Raw genomic sequence first — 24009 nt, 5'->3', positions numbered from 1 at the left:
TATACTTAACTGGAAAATACATATTGATTGTTCGTTTTGAATTTCGCGCAAAGCTACACGAGGGCTATCTGCGCTAGCCTTCTCTAATTTTGCACTGTAAGACTAGAGGGAAAAGCATATAGTCATGCTTTCATGTCGGCGTTTCAAAGTACGGATAACATTGTAGCTCAATATGATGAAATAACAAGTCACTTTGACATCAAAAACAAGGTGTTACATGTGACATCTAATAAACCCATTCAACATGAGCAAGGCTCTCTGCTTGCCTGAATCTGAACTACGAACACCACCTAGTGTGGGAGATGATGGTAACTCATTTTCAGATAGTAACTAAGAAAATGAACTTTTGAATAATTCTAAATCAGTAGACTATTTATCTGAATTTCTTCCTGAATATGACCTCCGCTTTTCCCACACGCTACAGTTTGTAGTTAGGGATATCATAAGAACAGATAGACCACTGCTGAAAGTAATTTCCAGAGCTTCAATCGTCGTGTTCTGCATTCGAAAATCAACACAAACAACTGATCTACTAAAGGGAGAGGCCAGAATTCAGTCAGAGACACCAATACCATGGAACTCGGAAATTAAGTTGATTAACTATTTATTCGAGATTCCCCATGAGAAGTTAGATAGTCTAGATAATGGTACATCGAATTTACTTTTCATAATCGTACTCTGCTTGCAAGTTTAGTGACAATACTGACACCTTTTGAAGAGGTAATAGATTTCACCAAGGGTCAGAATATTGTTACCTCCAGTTATATTTATGGGCTGAAAACTGGGATTGACAGCATGCAATCAAGATATAATTTCAGTCTTGTCCCTGCAGTGAAGAAATATGTTCACGCCAGGTCGTCTCACTGGCATGGCATATGTTCATAAAGAACAATAAACAATTAAGTCTCCTTTAAAAACATGTCTTTTGTTCTAAAACTTTGTTACTAAGTTCTGAAAAATAAAAGTATTGAACTTTTGTTATTTGTTGTTGAGTCTCTAAAAATTTTATTTCAATAAAATAAAAGTATTCAAACCTTATCATTACTGTATATTACCTAACAAAATATTCATGAATACATATTCCAGTACTTAGCATTTTTCTTTATTCATTTTCGTATTTAGGCCCAGCATACCCAGGTGATTAGGGCACTCGACTTGTAATCTGAGGGTCGCGGGTTCGAATCCCTGTCGCACAAAAGATGCTTGCGCTTTCAGCCATGGAGGTGTTATAAGTTACAATCAATCCCACTATTCGTTGGTAAAAGAGTAGCCCGAGAGTTGGTGGTGGGTGGTGATGACTAGTTGCTTTCCCTCTAGTCTTGTACCCCGCTAAAATCAGGGGTTCGATTCCTCTCTGTGGACTCAGCAGATTGTACGATGTGGCTTTGTTATAACAAAACACACCACACACACACACACACACTCTAGTCTTACACTGCTATATTAGAGACGGCTAACGAAGATAGCCCACGTGTAGCTTTGCGCGAAATTCCAAAAAGAAACAAACAAAATATTTTCCTACTCATGAAAATATGGGTTCGATTCCTCTCGGTAGGCTCAGCATATAGCCCGATGTGACTTTGCTATAAGAAAACACAACTAAAAATATGAAAGTATTCGCATTTGATCTTCTGTATTCATTCCATTCCTGGTATACAGAAAGAGTAAAGTGCATTAACCAAGCAAGTAGTTTTCGTTTGTGAATGGTATTAATCAGCCTTATATACTCGAGTTTCTGAGTTTGATTTAGGAAAGTAAAGCTAAGCATACATCGATGTATGTATTAAGTACCAATGCGAATCTTTGATGTGTTTATTTGTTTAATTAAAAATATGCAAATGACCAAAGAAATTATTTTTAATATAATATAATAATTTTGACTGACGAACTAAATCGTTAATTATTTTCGCAGCTCTCGATTCACATAGTATAGTACAATATTTTTGTTAATAATCATTTGGCTGATTTAGCGATTATAATTAAAAGAAACTCAACACCTTATGCATGATGAATTCACTATCACTGAATGCCATTTCTGTACAAGCTCTTTGAAAACAATTCGCGGAATTCAAATCACATTTCATGCTTGGCCTGCTACTTACACTCCCAGAATGAGATATAATTTCTAACAGTTATGAAACATTTTGTCTCGCAGATGTTTTTATAGCATAATGTAGTTTTAGCATTCAGTCAGATGAGAGAGGTAATGAAAAGAGGATTCGTTTGGTTTGATTTCTCACAGTCGTTTTTGTCTTTTGTGCAGTGTACACATTTTAAGTTACCGTATATGCTCGCGTACAAGGCGACTGGCCGAATAACAAGACCCCTAATTTTCAAGTTAAAGTGTAGTTTTCAGTATATATAAGACGACCCTCTGAATAGTGAACTTTATTTGTGGAACCAAATGAGCCTATGAGGAATTGCTGTCCGATAGTCCTTAGTCATCAGTATTCGAAAGAAAATAAAGTGTATATGCTTACCGAATATATTTAACACATTAAATACAAGTCATTTTATGATTTTATACACATTATAGGCAAATAAAACATTTTATAGGTTAATGTTTTTTCACGACTAAATCTCATTATTCAAATGACGATATAAAACGAGATGTTTTGTCGGGAAATTATCATCTTGATCCCAAACCTTATCATTAGGTTACTATCAAAGAATTTAGTTCATTGCTCAGTGAACAGTAATGTTATAAAATTCCTCCTAGGGCATCACTGATCCCCTATGCAAGGCCAGGATGTACCAATATAAACTTATCGTATACCACCGAATTAAAGGTTCATATTTCATACCTGGCGTATAAGACGACCTCTAGTTTTGAGGGATTGCTTTGTAGCTTCAAATGTCTGATACATCCGCATGTACGGTATTATGAAAACTTCAGGCCCAATCCTAGGTATTGAATGAAACACTTGGTGGCTCTCGAATAACTTGTTGTTAAACCTCGTTTTCTTACTAGGGTTTTATGAACTTCCTGTTCATTGATGTTAACTTAATGTTTACATAATCATGAGAGAGTTGTACTAGTTTCTGAAAGAGTCTGTATATTGATGTTAGATTAATGTTTACATTTTCTACTTCAGCCCATGGATTTTTCTTTTTCTTTTGAATAGTAGAAAAATTAATTTGCCACGTAAAGCATTTTTAATACTAAGCTTATAACTATTGTTTTTTTAATTTCCTATAAACGGTTATTTAATTATGTTTTCTAAGCTCTAATAACCATTTTCACTTTTAGTTAACCACTTTCTGTCACATATATACACATACACTGAATATATATTACTGCAAAACAACCTTTAATAATATTATTTTGTGACATTTTATTGTGGAAAGCCATAAAATGGCCAATGTTGTTTTGTAGTATAAATATTTACTCATTAATTTTTTATAATTATATATTACATGCTTGGATCTTAAAAGTAATCACGTCGTATATTTCATGTATTTGTGCAGCACAGCGGTATGTCTACGTACCTATAATGCTATAAACCGAGTTTCGATACTCTTAATAGGCAGAACACAGATGGCCCTTTGTGTAACTTTGTGTTTAACTCAAACAAACATAAAACAAAATTCATGTATTTGTATGACGTGAACAATTCATTCAAACACAACCCAGTTCACGTACCCGAAGCTAGAAAACTGTTGTAGCCTTTGGAATAAACAGTTTCTATCTATAAGTATGCATACGAAAATGGGCTTTTAAAGAGAGTTGTTAGTGGCTAGTTAGGAGTTTCGTATAGTCCTTATATTAGAAAACATGTGACGATTATTTTTGAAAATAAACTATAGAACATTCGAACTTCTTCATGGACAAGTGTGTCGGACACTGGACTCTCAACCTCCAGTCGCGGCTTCGAATCCCCATCACACTAAACATGCTCGCGCTTTCAACCGTGGGGGCGGTATAATGTGACGATCAATTCCACTATTCGTTGGTAAAAGAGTAGCCTAAGAGTTGACGGTAGGTGGTGATGACGAGTTGCCCTCCCTCCAGTCTTTCACTGCTAAATTAGGGACGGCTAGCATGGATATCCTTGTATAGCGTTGTGTGAAATTCTAAACAAACAAACAGTGAAACTGTTTTACATTGTAGCGCAACTATAAAATCTGTGTTGCTGGTTTGCTCGTTATGAGTGGGTTAATTAAATGAAATAATAATTAATAGTGGATGTTACATATATCTGCTTGTAGTACTATCTTCAAAATATATCATTATGAAATAATTATGTAAGTTTTAGTAAGATCATTTGTCATTTTTTTGTCATGGGAAAATAAGTTGAGAGTTCCTAATCTATCCGTGTGAAATAACTATTTCATTCCTAAAATCATACTAGTAGTTTTCTTTTAATTTTTTTCAATAATATTAACATAAACTGCTCAAAAAAATTAAAGGAACAAGTATGTTTTCTTATATAATTTATCTCAGTGTTCCAAGTGTGATTATATTTTTACTTTTGCAGGTAATTTGCCTCATTTTAGTTCCATCTGTATCCAATTTTTAATGTGTGATGAACTGTAAAACATGGAGAAATAAAATTTTTAAAAAATGACAAATATCACCAAAACTGATATCCCATATGAAACAATACTTTAAACAGTTTACATGCGTTTATTCAAGAAATGTTTGAAACATTCAATATCTAGTGTGACCTCCACGGGCTGTAACATACTCCTGACTCTGATTTGGTATATTTCGAATCAGTCTATCGATGTTATCATGGGATATGGCAGCCCACTCGTTTACCAGGGCTTGTCGGAGTTCCTGTACATTCTGAGGGCGCTGGCGTTCACTAACACGCCTTGTCAACATATGCCAACAATGTTCAATCAGATTTAAATCTGAAAATTAGGCGGGCCACTCAAAAGTCTCTGTCCTTGCCTTGTCAAGGAAGTCCATACACAGTCTGGCGACGTGAGCTCGCGCGTTAACCTGCATGAGAATGAACCCATCGCCGACAGTACTGACAAAAGGCCTCACAATGGGTTCCAGAATTTCGTCTCTATGTCGTGAGACACACCAAATCTGCTCTCGTCTGTCCACTGCACGGTCCTGCGCTGTCAGAATAATGCCTCTTGGAGGCCGTCTGGCTCTAAGGCATACTTTGTTCAGATGATAGCGAACTGTTTGGGTCGACACACGGGTTCCAGTGGAATGCTGAAGGCCATTTCGCAGTGACTGACCCGTAGCTAACCTGTTCCACTGAGTGGTAGTCACGATTTAGCGATCCTTTCTGGCTGTTCTGCAGCGATGACGGTCGTGACCTGGTCTCCTGCCATAAGAGTTCGTCTCCTGGTAGCGTCGCCAAAGTCGATTGATGACGCTTGGTGACACACTGACGCACTGTGCCACCCTCTTTTGGATCTGGCCGTCCTCCAGCATCTGGACCGCCTTGACCATCTTGTTCTCTGTCAGAAGGCGCCTGGTGTTTGTTTAGAGAATCAATAAGGAATGCATAGTTTTACGTAACAGCATTATATAGGGTATCTTAAGTTGTATTCTCCTTGAGTGAGGTGAGTTTCATTTGAGTTGCTTCAAACTTCACTCGCAAGCTTAAAAAACACCCTAGTAGACGAACGGATATGTTTTTCATACATAAATTTAGTTATGACAAAAATATACTGAAATATGTACTTGTTCCTTTAATTTTTTAAGCAGTATATCTTCTCCAATAAGGAGATCAAAATTGTATATATTATTACAAGTGAGGTCTAACTAGTGATTTGTACTGGAAGATTTAAGATTTATTGAAATTTTTTATCCAGTTTTTCATACTAAGTATTTCTTTGTAAGAAGTATTAAAACTAATAGGTTTGGCTTTTTCAAAATGATATAAATATACGAGTTCAAAACATCATTTTATATTAAGTTATTAAACCTTGCTACTATAAAAGTTCATTTCAAATTTGACAAGAGTATTTATGATCAGATAGACGATATTGCTATGTGCTCAAATGTTATGACATACTATAATAAACGTTTTGCTACTAAACTCATGAAGCAGAATAGTAAATAACTGTTTGGAAGATTTTAAACCTATTACATACCAAATGCATTTTAATAAGGAAGCATATTCTGCTAATATCGTAATAAGATGGCAAACCATAATTTATAAATATAATAAAGTAATTTATTTTGGTGAACACAATACATATTTTGACAGGATATTGGTCTATCAAAACATACACAGTTATGACAGAAAGTGTTCGTACACCTGTGTCGTGAGGTAGTTTTTTTTCATAAATTAAAAAGTATCACGATTAGGACAATGAAAGTAAAGTATATTATAAACATTATACTAACACTCATCTACATAATTTTTTATGTAAATTGAACGACAAATAAACTGTTTATAAACAAATAACCAAACATAGGAGGGGCAGAAAGTGTTCGAGCGTCTATTCTAAAGGTCAGTTGTGTAGTCTTTCAGGTGAATTACTTGGCACAATCTCTCCTCATAGCCCTCTCTTATCGTTTGACAGTACTCGACCGGTATTTTCTTCCATTCTTCTTCACAGAAGGCCTCCAACTCTTGCAAGTTTTTCGGATGACGCTGATAAACCCTGGTCCTCAACTCATGCCAAACGTTTTCAATTGGGTTGAGAGTGGGTGACTACGATGGTCACTACAAAACGCTTATATGCTTCTTCTGGAACCAGGATTGCAAATATTTCGATGTGTGCTTAGGGTCATTGTCGTGCTGAAAGATCTGAAGACGCCCAAGCCGCAAGTGTCTAATATATCAACGTACTCTTCTTTTTTCATGATTCTGTTGACGCGGTGAAGGCTGCCTACACCAGAAGAGCTGAAGGAAACCCCATAGCATGATCGAGCCACCTCCGTGTTTAACTGTAGGGACGGTGTTTTTTGGAAGATTTCGTTCCTCCTTTTTACGGAAAATATAGCGAACATCATTGTAGACGAAAAGCTCGATTTTAGTCTCGTCCAAAGAATACTCTTCCAATAGGTAAAGGGTTTATCTACATGCTTTCTGCATACCTCAATCGTGCTTCTAAATGAACAGGCTTTAAATATGTTCTACGAGGACGGCATGCTTTGAATGCAGATGAATATAACATGTTCGTAACATTTTTTTCTGGCTAAATTCCAATAATTATGAACCAAGTGTCTGGTTCTGAAATGGTATAATGTAGTTTATTTGCCAAAATAAAGAACATTTTCACGGTAATATCAGTTTTTTTCACACGTTCTGAACTGTACGAACACTTTCTGCTCCTCCTATTTTTGGGTATTTGTTTATCAACAGTTTATTTGTCATTTAATTTACATAAAAATGTATGTAGATGTGTGTTAGTATAATATTTATAATATATTTTACTTCTGTTAGCCTACTCATGATGCTTTTTTAAATTATGAGCAACAAACCACTCGGGACGCAGGGGTACGAACACTTTCTGTCGTAACTGTATGTTCCTCCACAAAATAAATATATCACTTCATTATTATTATAATTCTTTGATTGCCAACTCTTTGTAATACCATAGGTATGTTAGTGATACTTTTGTTGTTTTTAAGAAACAAGAGCACTTAAATAAATTACATTCTTGTATTGTGTTTATTGTTGAAAAAGAAAATGTTCTAAATTTGTCTTATTTTTGTTCTTAACATTTGCACATTTGGTGATCATATGGAAATGAGAAAACATCATAATCCAACCTACGAGATTGTACACACTTCTGCAAATTAATTGGAACAAGACGGAAAATTACGATTTTTTAAAATTTTTTGCGTTTTATTTCTGAGAGTCCAAACAATACTCACAAATTAATACATGATATGACCGCCTTTATTTTTCAGAAGATCATTAATCCACTTTGGCATCGAGTCCACGAATTGACTGCAATCTTTACTAATTTTTGGATCGCGGTACCACACCTCAATTATGGCCTTAATTAGCTTATCTTTCGTAGTACACTCTTTTCCCCGAAGTCTTTCTTTAAAAATCGCCCAAAGATTTTCAATAGAATTTAAGTTCGGAGAGTTTCCAGGCCAGTCCAGCACCTTTATTCGCGTTGTATTTATAAAATTATTCACAAGTTTCTATGTGTGGCACAGAGCCAGATCTTGCTGAAAAATGCCAGATCAATCTGGAAATCTTTTTCAATTCTGGAACGACTCTTCTCCACAAAACTTCGATGTACTGTGGTCCTCGCATCATACCTTCTACGATATGTAAGCCTCCGATGCCATAGTAGCTGAAAAACCCCAAAACATCTTCTTCAAGGGATGTTTTACGAACTGATTGATGTGAGATTCTCGAAGTTTCTCACCTGGAGATCTGCGAACATGCAAACTTCTTTGACCCTGTACGAAGAAATGAGTCTCGTCACCTTCTTCCATTGTTCTTGCGTCCAGTTCTTGTATTTCAGACCTCATTGATACCGTTTTTTCTTCATTGAGTTGGTAAGAAGGTATTTTTTGACTGGTCTCCTTGCCCTTCTAATGCAATTTCGAATGACGTAATATTCCTGAAAATTTCGTCATATGTCTCACAAATAGATTGGCCGTACTGCAAAAAAAACAGCTAATGACGCCGTCTGTGTGAAAAAATGACTATTAAAGGAAATCAGCGGGTCCAGCGAACCTACACCGGCCGCCATGCTGAAAATATTGTAAAATGACCATTTGTTTCAATTGATTTCCACAAGGGTGTATTTATATCTGTTAAATAAAAAAATCAATTTCATATTTTATAGAACTTATCATATTACCAATGGCTATTATTATTCCCATTGTTGTTTTGTAATTAATAGCCAGCAGTTTGTCTTACCCTTTGTTAGCAGCTAAATTTTTGGATGGAAGCACTTAGCCTTAGTAAATTTGCCATAAGTAAACCTATGGTGTCCAGATATTCAGGGTCCACATTTTCATAACTATGTAATGAATTAACTGTTGTGTAAACATAGATGTTTTTAAATTAAAGAGGAGAAATATATTACTTGTGGAATCGAATTACAGAGAAAGTGGTCAGTAGGGAGAATATATTTAACTCAAAAGTGATAAGTTAAGAAGTCACCCCTGTTGTATTGTAATCACTAGTTATTCCTCTGTATAGATAGGTTTATTTCATTGTTTATTTGTAATTTGTTTTTTTTAGTTTTGGATTAATTTAGTGTGTGCACTTTTTTGTGTGTGGCTGATCTGGATGGCAAGAAACAACTTTTATCTTAGGATATAAGCTTTCCAACTATTCTTGCCAACTTCTACAACTCTAAATTTGAACCTAGTTATCTCCTTGTACTGTATGAATATTTGTTTTGAAAGGAAATGTTTGAAAACTAAATATACAAGTATTATCTGCAGTTTAAGCTGATTTATGAAGCTTGCATTATCTTGTTTCAGAGGTACCACTAAGAAGTATTACAACAAGAAGCACATTCATTTTTATATATAGAAACTGTAGCAGTGAGTTTTGGTGTGTGAAAAAATGCTTAAAGGCAAGATTTTGTTGTCTTCTTAGTGCGAAATTACATAGAAGACTAACTATCTGTATTCTGTACACCTTGGGAAACCGATTCTCAGATTTTTACAGACTCAAAACCATTGTTATTAAGTGAACATAATAGATCTTTGCAAAAACATGGAAATTAGGGTCACATAATTCATAAATCTAGTTGTGATATTTGATGAGAAAGTGGTAGACAGCAGCCTGTTGTAACAGACCATAGGCAAACATGAAAATAGCATAAAACAAGCATTTTTCATTGAGAATCTTTTGGTTTTCATCTCCTTACATTTGAAGCCAAGATGTGTTGTTCTGTTGTTTTTTTAATTTCATAGGACTTACTTTATGAAACTGTAGTGTGAACTATACTTTTACAGTAAGTAAATACCATAAACGTTTGCCTTTATAATAAGTCTATATTTCTTCTTTCCAGCAAGACAATGACCTAAAAAAAGAAGACCAACTAACCAGCAGTACAGAGAAAGTTTTCAAAGTACGACAGAAATGGAAAGTCAGTTTGTTTTTCTTATAACTGTTTTCTTATAACTATAATCAAATCAAATAATTTCACTTGTAATAAAATAGAGGAAGTTGTGGTTCAAATGTTTCAATTTTATTACTTATGTTTATTTATCTCAGCCTCTTAGACTGGCATTGGTCATAAGCTACTGATTAGTAAGACAGTAAGAATGATCAGACAGGACTTGGCAGAGCAATTTGTTTTATAGTTTCTTTCCTTCTTGTCTATCAATTTAAAATTAAGGAAGGCTTATGCGTATAACCCCTTGTGTAGCTTTGCACACAAATTCTTAAACTCTGACTGTTCTTTACACTTGCCACATGATGTTTTATAGAGTATTCTTGAGGAAGTCTCTGTAGTAGACACCTTTTCTTTAAAATTCTTTTTTGAAAATTAAAAACAAAAATTAAATAAATTATATTTTGAACACATGTTTCTGTTCTGAATCTTCTTTTATACATTTTGTAGCACTGAAAGTAATTTTTTTTTTATATTGAGAACTTTCTGGAATACATAATATGAGTTAGCTACACAAGTGGTGCCATTGGACTCTTACAAGTTGAGTTCATATATACTGTTATTTCTTAACTGGAGCAAACAACAACAGCTGTTCAAAAATAACTTTCTGAAGATATTTGTTATGGGTAGATAAATTCTTGGATGAGAAAATGCAGATATGTCAGAAATAAGAAAGTTTAATTATCCAAGTTTTTTTGGAAATGTTTGGTGTTTGTTTTAATTTTATTAAAACTTAGCAATTGCTGGAACTTGCTCTTGTATCACTGTCTAGATGAATCAAATTAACTAATGTAACTCATAAATATTTAAATAATATTAAGAAAAAGAACACAGTCATTAATAATGATATTAAAAGTTAGCTGGTATGCATTACATTTTCTTTTCCATGTGACTTTCTCTTTCTCTCTTTTTTTTTTTTCAGCTACTCTTCCAACTTATCATGCTGTGTAACCGCTTGTCTAAAGGTGTCAAGTTGAAATGTCAGAGCAGTGGACCTTTACAGGATGTTGAAGCTTCATATAACCAAAACATAGCATATCATTACCTCCACAGGGACAGCTGGGTTCTGGTAAGTTTTTATAAGCACTTTGTCCTTCTTTCCCTTTCTCTAAATACTGAGCATTTGGAAAAGAAGATAACTAAACTTTGTTTATTTATTTGATTCATTTAAGTGTATTTAAATATTATGAGATTTTAAATATATACTTTAATGCTATTATTCTAAAGTTAGGAGTATCAGTAACAAAGTGGATAAAATCAGAGCTCAAGTTGAAATAGAAGACTATGAAGTATTGAGAGTTATTGAAACTTGACTAGATTTGAGAAAACAATAATAATATACAGTAAAACCTATAAAATAATTATGAAAAACATCCAAAAATACCTACCACAAATTTTAACATATATCATGAACTCTATCAACCATGGATAAATTCACAGTACTACACATCAATATCCAGAGTGCTATTGCTTCCAAGAAACATGAGATTGAAGATATAACCAACACCATAAAACCAGATGTTTTTGTAATTAGTGAAACAGCCTTCTATAACTACCACAGATTTAAAATAAAAGGATAATCTGTTATCAGACAGGATAGAAAGTATAAGGGAGATTCAAACCGAGGAATTTTATTACTGTATAAAACTGAACTTATAGTTCAGGAACTAAGAATACCTTCCTTCAATGAATCAGCAGTAATAGACGTAAGAAATCAAAAGAATACTGAAGTAACAGTGGCGGGCATTTACGGCTCACCTAGCAAAGTATTAGATGCAAATATATTACATTCCATATATAATCACAACCCCAATATAGTAATTAATTTAAATAGTAAAAGAGGCTCGGCATGGCCAGGTGGGTTAAGGCGTTCGACTCGTAATCTGAGGGTCGCGGGTTCGAATCCCCATTGCACCAAACATGCTCGCTATTTCGGCCGTGGGGGTGTTATAATGTGTCGGTCAATCCCACTATTCGTTGGTAAAAGAGTAGCCCAAGAGTTAGCGGTGGGTGATGATGACTAGCTGCCTTCCCTCTAGCCTTACACTGCTAAATTAGGGACGGCTGGCGCAGATAGTCCTCGAGTAGCTTTGCGCGAAATTCCAAAAACAAACAAACTGACAAATAGTAAACATATCACCTTGAACTGTAGATGTACAAACCCTAATGGTAAAACACTTTATAAATTTCTAACTGAAACTAATATGATTTTGTTAAATGATGCAACACCGACACATATCTCGTACGCACATGGCACCAGTTAAATACTGGACTTATGCCTGTGTTCGTATAATATGAGTCGCAAATTCGTAAACGTTTCTATTGGTCACGAAATGAATAGTGACCACCTTCCAGTCTGGTGTATCTTCAACTTCACCCCCCACTTAAACAAAATTAAAGTAAAAGATAAACTAAATTATAAAAAAGCTAATTGACCAATATTTCAATCAGTCATAGACCAAATTTTACCAACTGAAGTACTAAACTTCGACGCGGACGCATCAGATATAGATGCATATAGTCATATAATCTCTGAGTGCCTAACACTCCACATTAACACACATATGCCAACCACACCAAGAAATAATACACCTAATAAAAGAAAGAAGAAAACTACACAGACAGTACATACAAAATCGAAATCCGACACTAAAAACACAAATAAACACTATAAGAAATAAAATAAGACATCAAATCCGACAACAAAAACAAGACAGTTGGGACACCTTCTGCTCACAATTAAATCATAAAACAGATCCAAAAACAATTCTGGATACACTGGAAGAGATATACCAACACAGGGAAAACAATCAAAGAGTACCCATCACTCGAATCACATGGCAAAACAGCTTATACTAACCTAGAAAAAGCAGAGATGTTTAAAGACCACCTCAACACACGTTCAAAATACACCATGAACCAGGCATGAACAGATACTTCTACAATAAAGTCAATAACTTCATTGAACAGAATAAAACCATATACATGCCAAAGTTCCCAGTAAACACATCAATAAAACCAGAGAAAACAATAGACTGCAGCACTCATCAACTAATAAAAGATATAACAGTAACAGAAGTATTAATAGTCATCAAAAACACAAAAAAACAAAACTCCTGGAGATGATGGTATACAAGCCATCCTCCTAAAAAATGGTACTCAGAGATTATACGAACACCTAACAGCTCTATTTAACTTATCACTTTTAGCTGGATATATCCCTGTTTCTTGGAAGAAAGCAATAATTTTAGTGTTCCAGAAACAAAGAAAGCCAGCAGATGAACCAAACAATTACCGCCAAATTAGCCTAATCAGTTGCATCCGCAAAATTTTAGAAAAAATAATTAGTAACCGACTATGTATATACTTAAAAGCAAATCCAAAATTATCCGAAATTCAAAATTGATTTAGAAAATATAGACAAACTACAGACCACCTAATCAGATTAACTAAAACAATTACAGACAGCTTTAACATAAACGAACGCACTGTAGCTTGCTTTCTCGACATTGAGAAAGCATTTGACACGGTCTGGCATAACGGATTACGTCACCGGTTAACGGAAATGTATTTACCCCAGGGAATTATTGGCTAGCCAACTAACTTTCTGGACAATAGAACGTGTAAAGTAGATGTGAATGGGGCCCACGCAGGATCCTTTTCACCTGAGGCAGGAGTCCCACACGGGAGGGGTAGGTAGCCCTATATTATTTATCATATATGTGAGTGATATGCCTCAGCAGATAGCCCAGTGTGGCTTTGCTATAAGAAATACACATGTGAGTAATATGCCACTGTCGGACCTAAATTTAGGTTTTGCATCACAATTTGCTAACGATGTAGTGGTCTGGATAAGGGTCCCCACTCCTTCAATAGCAACAACAAACCTCCAACCAGTCCTGAACAATTTAGAATACTGCCAAAAATATAGAATAAAAATAAATATTCCGAAAAACCATGTAATTCTATTCACCAGATTAAATAAACTGAAAAAAGATCCACCAAAGTTATACATGAACGGATCACTTTTACTGACTGCTACTTTGGCTAAATTTTTAGAATTAACTTACGATACCAAATAAACGTGGATACAGCACACTAACAATATTCTGACAAGAATCTGGAAAAGGGCAAATTATGCATGAAGTCTTTCAGGTAAAAATCAAGGCACATCACCTGATAATATAATAAAAATCTACAAAACACACATTAGACCTATAATAAAATACGCATGTCCAGCCTAGATAAGCTATACACAAAAACAGTTACACAAACGACAAAAAATACAAAATTGAATCTTAACTTCAGCTTATAAAGTACCACGTAGTACTTCATCCACATTCATGCACAAGTATGCGAACATAGAGACAGTATCTGAAAGACTCTTATGTAATATCGACAGATACTATGTACATAGTCCTAAGTACCTCTCTCCTCTAAATATAGGCCCCCGCTAGTGCAGCGGTATGTGTACGGATTTACAACGCTAAAATCAGGCGTTCGATTCCCACCGGTGGGCTCAGCAGAGAACCCAATGTGGCTTTGTTATAAGAAAACACACTCACCTATGAATATATGTTTAAGAAATATAAATCAAGCTGGCCACCATGCACTAGACGCTTAAAACTAGTATAATATTCATACTTTTATTATAATTATTTTTACTCTCTTCCTTTTTCTTTCTTTCTCTTTTTCCGTTAAATATATATATAAATGATTTAAAAAAATAAATAAAAGTAATAATGGAAAATATATATATATAAAAGAAGAAAATAATAAGTAAATAAATAAAGGAGCAAATCAAGACAATACATTGACATTGCCCTGAAAAGGGCTGGAGTAGTGTGGGTTACTGTGGCCCAAAAGCACTACAGCAACAACATAGTAGTAGCCGATATGGAAGTCAGGGATGGAGGAAGAGGTCTTGTGCACCTGACTCTCCTGGGTATCTAAAATTCAACATACCCAAATACCCACAAAGAAGAAGAGAAGCGAAGAATATACCACACATAAATATATAATGAATAATTTTCAAAAAAAACACAAACACCTACAAATTTAACACGAATTGACACAGATGCCAGCAACAACACACAAAACCTCATAAATAATGGAATAATGCTTTGGTATTAAATATACCAAGTTGAACAATTAAAAATTCCGACAGTTGTAGTAATTCAATGCTACAATTGCCAAAGATATAGGCACGGTTTTGTGGCATGTCTATTTACGGGATACCGAGGCGCTGCACCTGTGGCGGGGAACAAGAAACACTTAAATATTGTAACTGTGGACAAACCCATACAGCCAATTACAAAGGATGTGACAAATACAAACAAATAAAACAACGTATATATCAGATAAGAACAACAACGACAAAACAGGAACAACTAAATATGAGTACGCAACAAACAACAGACACAACAACATAAGTTAGCAAAACACCGAAATAAACGTATGCACAAATGTTAAAAGGAAACAAAACACCTCAATACAAACACAAAAATCACAAGAAAACAATACCACACTCCTAGAAGCAAGTGCTAACACGCCTGACAAAACAAGCCTATTGACTACCATATTCAAAAACATAATAACAGAATTTATAACAGAATACACAAAACCAAATCAAACAACCAACTGTATTGATATGATAAGCAACATCCTGAAAAAAACACATTATACCTCATATGCCACACATAATAACAATACTTACGGGATACCTACTGACAACGTAAAGTTCACAGTAGTATATATCAATATCCAAGATGCAATAGCTTCCAAGAAACATGAGATCGAAGACCTTATACAAGAAACTAACCCCCACGTTATAATAATAAGCGAAAATTTAATATTGAACAACAACAGGTTTAAGATACTAAATTACACAACAATAAATAAAGATAGAATACACAAAAACGATGAAAATAGAGGTATAATGGAGGATGTATCTTACAATTTATAGATGATAATAATACAGCCGTAATGAACGATAACCCCACCCCTCACACACACACAGACAGCGTATGCCACTAACACCAATGACTATTAGATATGTGTCTTAGTACAAACAATATGAGCCAGAAGCTAATAAAATTTCAGGTGGGAAGATATGTTGATAACGATCATCTATCAATATATTGAGTCTTCGATCTCGCCCCCCATAAAAATACAATCTACAAAAAATAAAAATTCGATTATAATAAAACAAATTGGCAAAATATATTTAAAATGCATACTGATCCAGATATAGATGCTTATTTTTACAACAAAGTCACAAATTATACACTAAACAATGAAGAACAATTTGAACCAATTTTTCCAACAAGTATATCTGAGACAAATACAAGATACATAACAAACTACAAAGACACGATCCTAATGAATGAAATATCCATACATGAACTTCATAAAGCAATAAAAAAAAATCTCCGGGTGAAGATGATGTTCAAGCCATCCTCCTAAAAAAGGGAACTTCGAAATTGCGTGACCACCTAAAAGTACTTTTTAACTTATCACAATACTCTGGATACATACCAGTTTCTTGGAAGCATGCTAATATATAAATGTTCCATAAGGAAGGAAAGCCAGCCAATAACCCAAATAGTTACCGACCGATCAGTCTGACCAGCTGTGTAGACAAAAATTCTTGAGAGAATAATCAGTAACAGACTCTCCACATTCTTGGAGACAACATCAAAATTACCAGAAGAAAAATGTGGATTCAGAAAATTTAGACAAACAACTGACCACTTAGTCAGACTAACTGAAGAGATAATAGGTAGCTTTAACAAAAAAACAATACTGAGTACTTTATTCCAGAAGTTGGCGCCCCTAAGGGATGGATGGTTAGCCCTATACTCTTCATCATGTATGTAAACAATATGCCATTGAAGGATCTTAATCATGGATTCTCCTCACAGTTCGCTGATGATGTGGCAGTCTGGAAAGGTGCCAGAACACCAAAAATAGCAATCATAAACATACAACCACAACTAAATAGAATAAGCGAATACTGTCAGAAATACAGGACAAGCACAACTTGTCGTCTTTACAAAACTGACAAAACACAAAAAACTACAGCCTGAAATATATATGAATGGAACGCTACTTCAGAGTGCCACATCGGCAAAATTTCTAGGTCTAACTTATGACTCAAAACACAATACAAGGATTAACCGTGTAAATGAAGTAAAAATAAAGTCTGACGAAGAACCAATTATGATAAGAGTCTAACTAGCAAGAATAGTGGAGCATCAACAGACAACATACTAAAAATTTACAAAACATACATTAGACTAGTAATCGACTATACAGCTCCAGCAAAACAATTAACACCAAGCTACAAACAATACAAAACACACTCCTCACAACAGCATACAGAGTTCCCAAAGCAACATCATCTAAATTCACACACAAATATTCAAATATACCAGTTATACCAGATAGACTCATACATACTACAATAACGTATTTTGATAAAAATTGGATGAAAAATGAATTATTATGCTAGCTAGACAGGTACCTCATACACGATGAAGATAGTCTTAAACATCTCTCCCCTATCAACATATATTTTATATGTAAAAATAAATAAAATAAAATAATAATAAACATATATATAGAGGGGGGAAAAACAGGCCACTATCAAACTAGACTTCCTACTGATAGGAAAATAATATCTGTAAATGTATACCATGGGTCGGAGCAATTCAGCCCACTCTGACCCTAACACCAACCAACACTGCATGACTATACAAGTAAAGGAAGGAGGAAGAGGTCAAAGAGCACCTGACCCTCCAGGGTATATATATGATACCCAAAACCCGAGAGAGAGTGGCCTTCTGATGCCCCTTAATGGAACCATGATGTCTCCACTTCTTTTGCTAAGTCATATTATAACTATGATTTCATTGCCTCTACACTCATAACTATCGCCTGAGGCAACCAATTAGCGAATTATCGTTCAACAGCTGTGTTAACTACTAACAAATTAATGAAAATTGCTTGTTCGTGAGATTTTAGACGAGCAAGCTACTTATTAGCACCAAGAAGTTTAGGGAATGCGTTTGAAACAAGCTTATCTCAGTATCCAAGAGACTAGTACATGTTAAATAAAAAGTCCATTTTGGGCATTTCAAGGTGTTACAAATTGAAATACCGATCTTAAATGGCAAAAAAAAAAAAAACCACCAACAAAACTATCTATACATCTCCATCAAAACTTGACCGGGTTTGGATAAGATATAAAAGCTAAATTTTCTACGTATTCATTAAATACACTTATGGCCAATTATGATACATGTGATCCCACAACTATATTTAGATTGGTTAACTTTTGTGACTATTAGTTAAATGTGAGCTGGTAAATTATCGCCTTTATTAACCTATACGTTACTCCCAAGTATTTAGCTGCTAGTTTTTTAAACTTATGCAAATTTTTGTAGTATTAAAGAATTGTATTACATAAATGTTTAAACTTGTTTTTCATCATGGCTGAAAACTTTAATCAGGTCTACGAATGCTATTTCTTGATTTTAATGTTATAAACAGCAAGGCATTTAGGCAGTATAAGAGCACTTGGTTTTGGGTTTCTAAACTAGTCTTACACGTACAAAACATTGTATTCTTGAATTTGCTAATGTCAATAAGCTATGGATGATGGCTAATTAAAGCCTATGGTAAATATATCTTTCAGCAAAAGTTTAATCGAAAGTATTTTAGTCTTTTTCTCTTACTGCATTATTCTAACCCAAAGTTAGAAAACATGACAATACACATAAAGAGAAAATCTTACTTTTCAATTTCTTAAAAGCACACATGTATCATGTATCATTAATTTATCTGCATTACTAACAAAAATATCTGTGTGGCTTTTATTACAGAATATTACAAGCTCTTCTACAGTTTCACAGACTCAAGCCATAAATAAATATTTTTGATGAAACATATGACAGTATTTGAGGGAGAAGAAAATATTAGAAATTAAATACATACATTACTTAAAATACTGCCCTCAGTTATGAACTCTGTCTTATTTATGTCAGCAACAGAAAAGAACAATATTTCAATGACTAATTATTGATGAATTAAGCTATTTTAATCAAAAGGATGTTCTGTTTCTTCTAGAAAGCCAAGATCCTGGTTTACCAGTTTTTAATTACTTAGCATATTCCATTTTGGCTTTATGATACATTGAAAACAAAGATAAATTTTAATATTCTTTCAGTTTTTAAGTGACTCCTTTACAAATCCTGGGTGAGAAGAGAGTTAGGTTATAACAACATTACTCTAAAGCAGACATTCAAGTGATCCAACCTTAATTATAAAGTTGTTAGCAGAGTTCAATTGCTGGATCCTGTACTGGGAATGTTTGGGCCACAATACAGACAAAAACATGCTTCTTGATACACATATGGAAACCTAACCCAAGTTATTTGTCATTACTTTAAAAGCTTCCATCTTTTTTTGCAAAATTGAGCAGTGTGTAACAAACCACAATAACTTGTGCCTTTGCACTCAAATACAAACACAGTCATACGTGTCATACAGTCTTTTTTGGCAATAGCACTCGGAAACACTAATTTAAATAAGTCAACAACATCATTCTTTTTCATATGAGTAATACTGAAATGTTAGCTTATATAATTGTCCTGATTAATACTATTTACCTTATAAATGTTTGTTTTTGAATAATATGACAAAATTAAGTGACACTATTTGAATTAACAATCAATTTAAAACAAAGACCTTTTACCCACACTAATACAAATACTATATACATGGAACACAGTATACAGTTAATATATACACATACACAATTAATCTCATTTACTGAGTTTATCTTTGCTCTTCTTGGCACGAAAGCATGGTCCCAGTTTGACCCTTAATTTAATATTAATCAATTCTTACACAGAAAAATTTACACCAAGGTCACTTAAATAAACAGGTACAAGGAAAAAGTCTTAAATGTACTAGTATTTTATTACATGATAGATGACAAACCACAAGTTCTGAAACCATACTACTAACTTATAACTTTAGCGATTACAAATAATAAAATCTTTAAAACATTGTGTGTTATAATAAATAAAATTCAGTATGTTTATTTCACTTTCACACACTAAAAATACAAGCTGGGCAAATCCCTTTGGGTGTTACAAAAAAATGGTAAGTTTATTTTGTTTATTTAAAAATATGACAACAAAAAATGTGGATAATTTTACACTTTTACCATGTTACCACTGAATAATTTGCTGCTGGTAAATCCAAGTGACAGTGGGTTTGATAATCACTTGCATGTAATTTTTTTTAATTACATTAAGTTAGTTCACACATTGTTCTGCTTTACAGCAGCATAAAGTTTCTACATGAACAGATAAGATTCTCAGTTTATTTACAGAGCGGAAAATTATCCCAAATGAATGAAATCAGGTCTGAGCCCTGATTACTAAAACATAAAGTTAACTTCAGAAAACAGGTAGCAACCATTTTCCTGTCAGACAGTATATAAATTCATCAGGAATTACAAAGTATTGAAAAGTGGACAAATTGAAAAAGTCATAAAACAAAATCAGCCTGATCCTAAGGTGGCAGAAGATTATGGTATCCATATAGAAGAAATGATACCTAAAACTGATGAATATGTGTTTATCAAAATGTATGTGATAATAAAATATTAAGCTAATTTCACTTCTCAGTATTTGTATTTCCAATGAGACTCTAGATTTGTTACAACAATGTTGTATGTTTGGGTCAAGTTATTAATTTTATATAAGTTATTTCTGATTTTTTTTTCAGAAAAAGTATTAAATTTAGTTTCACTGTTAATAAAATACTAAATTGAGAAACAAATCTGCATTTATTTAGCTATAAACTGTTTTATGTTATATAAATTAACAAAGTTGAGGGAAGTTTCTCCAAAAGTTAAAGTGCTAACTAAATAAATACTGAACAAAATGATAAATAAACAACTGTAATTACACATTAGATAGTGACTAAAAGCTGGACATATGGTGGTACCTGTTCTATGAAGTTAGCTTTTGTTTTGGTAATTAATATATACGAGGGATATTTTGATTTTAGTCCACTAATACAATTGTATAAATACAGTGTATATGTACTGGTATCTATCACTAATTTTTATTTCAACAAGAAGCTTTTTGATGTTACAACCAGAACACAAAGTTTAAAATGACCTGTGTACCAATACCATTCATACCATACTACTGAAGACATCCAAAAAGGATTGACAGTAAGTTGTTGCTACAGTAATGATATGTTTTAAAACGAAATCAACTTTATTGCATATTTCCTTTAAAGTGAAAAGTCTATATGTGTTTCATGATATAACCAAATGATCATAAATGTTTCATGAATCATACAAATTACTCAGGATGTAAAAAAAAATAATAGAATTTGGAGTAACATGCTGTTTGTTATTTTCAGTTTTTCTCAAAAAGTAGTCATTTGGAGTTTGGCATCAATAAATTACTTTGCTTTTCCACACCTCTCTCAGCAGTATGCATACTTAATCCCAAATTTAACATGAATTTCAACTATAAATTAATCCAGATGAAGATACTTAAATGATTTTTCAAGGATCAAATCACAATTGTTTCAACATATTGCACAGTTTCCCCAATATTAAACATTGTTTTTAGATCAGTCACACATTAATTATCTTCATTTCCAAAAAAATCCTCAGTAAGAACAAACTTCTAGTTCAGAGTTCATACATCATTTTTTTCTGTATTATTGTGTGATCAACTATGCAAAACAGTAAGTTTTATTTAGCCAAAAAATATGACAAAAAAGTAATGAAACCTCAAGCTCAACAGCTTAGACTCATAACAACTTTTATGGTGAGTAACAAGTAACAGCCTCACACCATTAAAAAGTACTTTTAGATGATACAAGCCATAGGAAAAATCAGGCATATTATACCAAATTTATATTTTTCAAAGAAATAATCTTCACTAACAGTAGTTCAAGTGAATACCTAGTTTTCCATGTTTCTTAAGTAAATTATACCATTTATTTACATTATTTTTAACACTATTTGTTATATTATTTAGTAAATAGAATGTAATTACTTTTTAATTTTATCTTTACTATTATGCTTTTATTATAGAGATTAGTTTGCATTCTTAGCCTTAAATAGGTATTAAAGACTAAACTAAATCCAATAAAATGGCTGAACCATATAAATTAATCAAAATTACAACCAAAAATATCATCAACAGCAAAGTTACCTGACTGATAAAACAATTCTGTATTATTATAAAAATCCAAAAGTGCATTTAATTAGCTCTAATGGTTTCTGTAATTTTTAGTTTTGCTCTGATCACAAATATTAATGTATCTATAAAAGATTTGTTTTATTATATTTACACAAAAATATTTTGTATAATTCTGGTCCAATAAATGTACAAATAAAGTTGTTATACCATCAGGCCTGCAACTCATTAAGCATACAATGTGTCAAACATTTAATTACACATCTAAATTTTTAACAGCAACTCAATAGATATTTTAACATTAGGTGGCTTTTAAATACCTTAATGGCTGTATTTTACAAGACATGTTAGAGAACTCTTGATTAGTTCTGAGTGAGCTCTCAATTTAAACATCTGTATTTATTGATGTAGCAGTATATTTTCAATTTTTTAATGGCACCATTTTCTTACTACTAAAGTTCAGCTGGCTATAACCTCTGATTTAACAGCATGTTTGAGAACTATCAAAAAGACAGTCATACAGCTACTAAATGTGTTTAGTTAGTTAGGTATAATATTTGATGTAAAAACATATAGAGATACAGTCATACAGCTACTATATGGGTTTAGTTAGTTAGGTATACTATTTGATGTAAAAACATATAGAGATCATTTTATTATACTAATTTTGACAACTAAAAATTAATTAGGTACATTTATCTTTCAGTGATATGTGAAATATATGGTTTTTAAACTTATTCAAATAAAGAAATTACTTCAGAAAAATTGACATTTTACAAGAAACACATCTTTTCTTTATAAAAGTCTAAAACATGAGGCATGTAAACCTGTTTCAAAACAGCTTTAATTACTATAACAGGTTTTAACCTGAGGTATGTATGCTTAATTGTAATTGAAATAATCTTGATAAACTGGAACCTAAGCTTTATGTTAAACTAACATCACACAAGTTTGTTTCAATCATAAAGAGGTTGAACTCCAAGATATGTTAGATATGTATTTTAATACTATCGTGACAGATTAGAGCTGGATGTGTGCGAGCCTGCCCCTACAATTACAGTATCTTCTACAACAGTTTCCATTTCTGATGGCCGTACTTTGAAAAGAGGTCCACATTTCAATATTATCTGAATAGCATCTTCACGTCCTAACTCTTCCAGTTTACTGAGAAGACTCTTTACAGTACTGTTTGGATTTTTTGACCACTGTTCCAGTGTTCGAGCTGTGGGGCTGTTCCTTGAATTTTCTCCAGGGTCGATATGTGGAAGTTCATCTGTCATCCCAAGCCGGACTCCCAACATGCACCAATCTCGACCCATGGATTCTGGAGGATCCAGTATAGCACACAGCTTCTGACGAATCAGTACTGATAGGTGAGACACATGAATATCAGGTGCAAGAGTTAACCCAGGGGAAACACCTGAATCAGGATTAAGGTACCTCTGGAGCTCAGTAGCACCACTACAAAATAAGTCTAGAACTTTTTCTTGTACATTCTCTCTTTCAATCACAGCATCTGGTCCATTCTTAATCAATTGTTTCATTACTATGTCTGGTGGAAAACTGACTGGATTATCCACATGAGACTGTAACTGAGAAGCACTAAGAAAATGCTTTTCCACCATAAGACCAGGACAAATGTCACCAAGAACTTGATCTACCACACAGAGCAAATCTTCCAAAAAGTAGAAACTATCAAACAACAAGTAAACAGTTAAAAACCATACTTTGATCTTTGTAAACAAATGAA

The 24009-nt window shown here is 33.5% G+C and overlaps 1 protein-coding gene across 2 annotated transcripts in view; it reads left to right on the top strand.

The window, feature by feature from the left end:
• Nucleotides 1-24009, top strand: part of LOC143241013 (uncharacterized) — a 39991-nt gene extending 15982 nt beyond the window's left edge. Inside the window, exons 5-7 of one of the 2 annotated variants that reach the window (XM_076484429.1) lie at nt 9920-9975; nt 10943-11089; nt 23279-24009. In XM_076484429.1, the coding sequence (XP_076340544.1) occupies nt 9920-9975; nt 10943-11089; nt 23279-23347 (272 nt within the window). In that variant the 3' untranslated portion in view covers nt 23348-24009. Of the gene's footprint in view, nt 1-9919; nt 9994-10942; nt 11090-23278 lie in introns of both variants that reach the window. The other variant, XM_076484419.1, reaches the window with a different exon arrangement.

This window comes from Tachypleus tridentatus, chromosome 2, assembly GCF_004210375.1.
Source record: "Tachypleus tridentatus isolate NWPU-2018 chromosome 2, ASM421037v1, whole genome shotgun sequence".
Lineage (NCBI taxonomy): Eukaryota > Metazoa > Arthropoda > Merostomata > Xiphosura > Limulidae > Tachypleus > Tachypleus tridentatus.
Note: the sequence above shows the minus strand (reverse complement) of the source record. Positions and strands in the feature narration are given on the sequence as shown.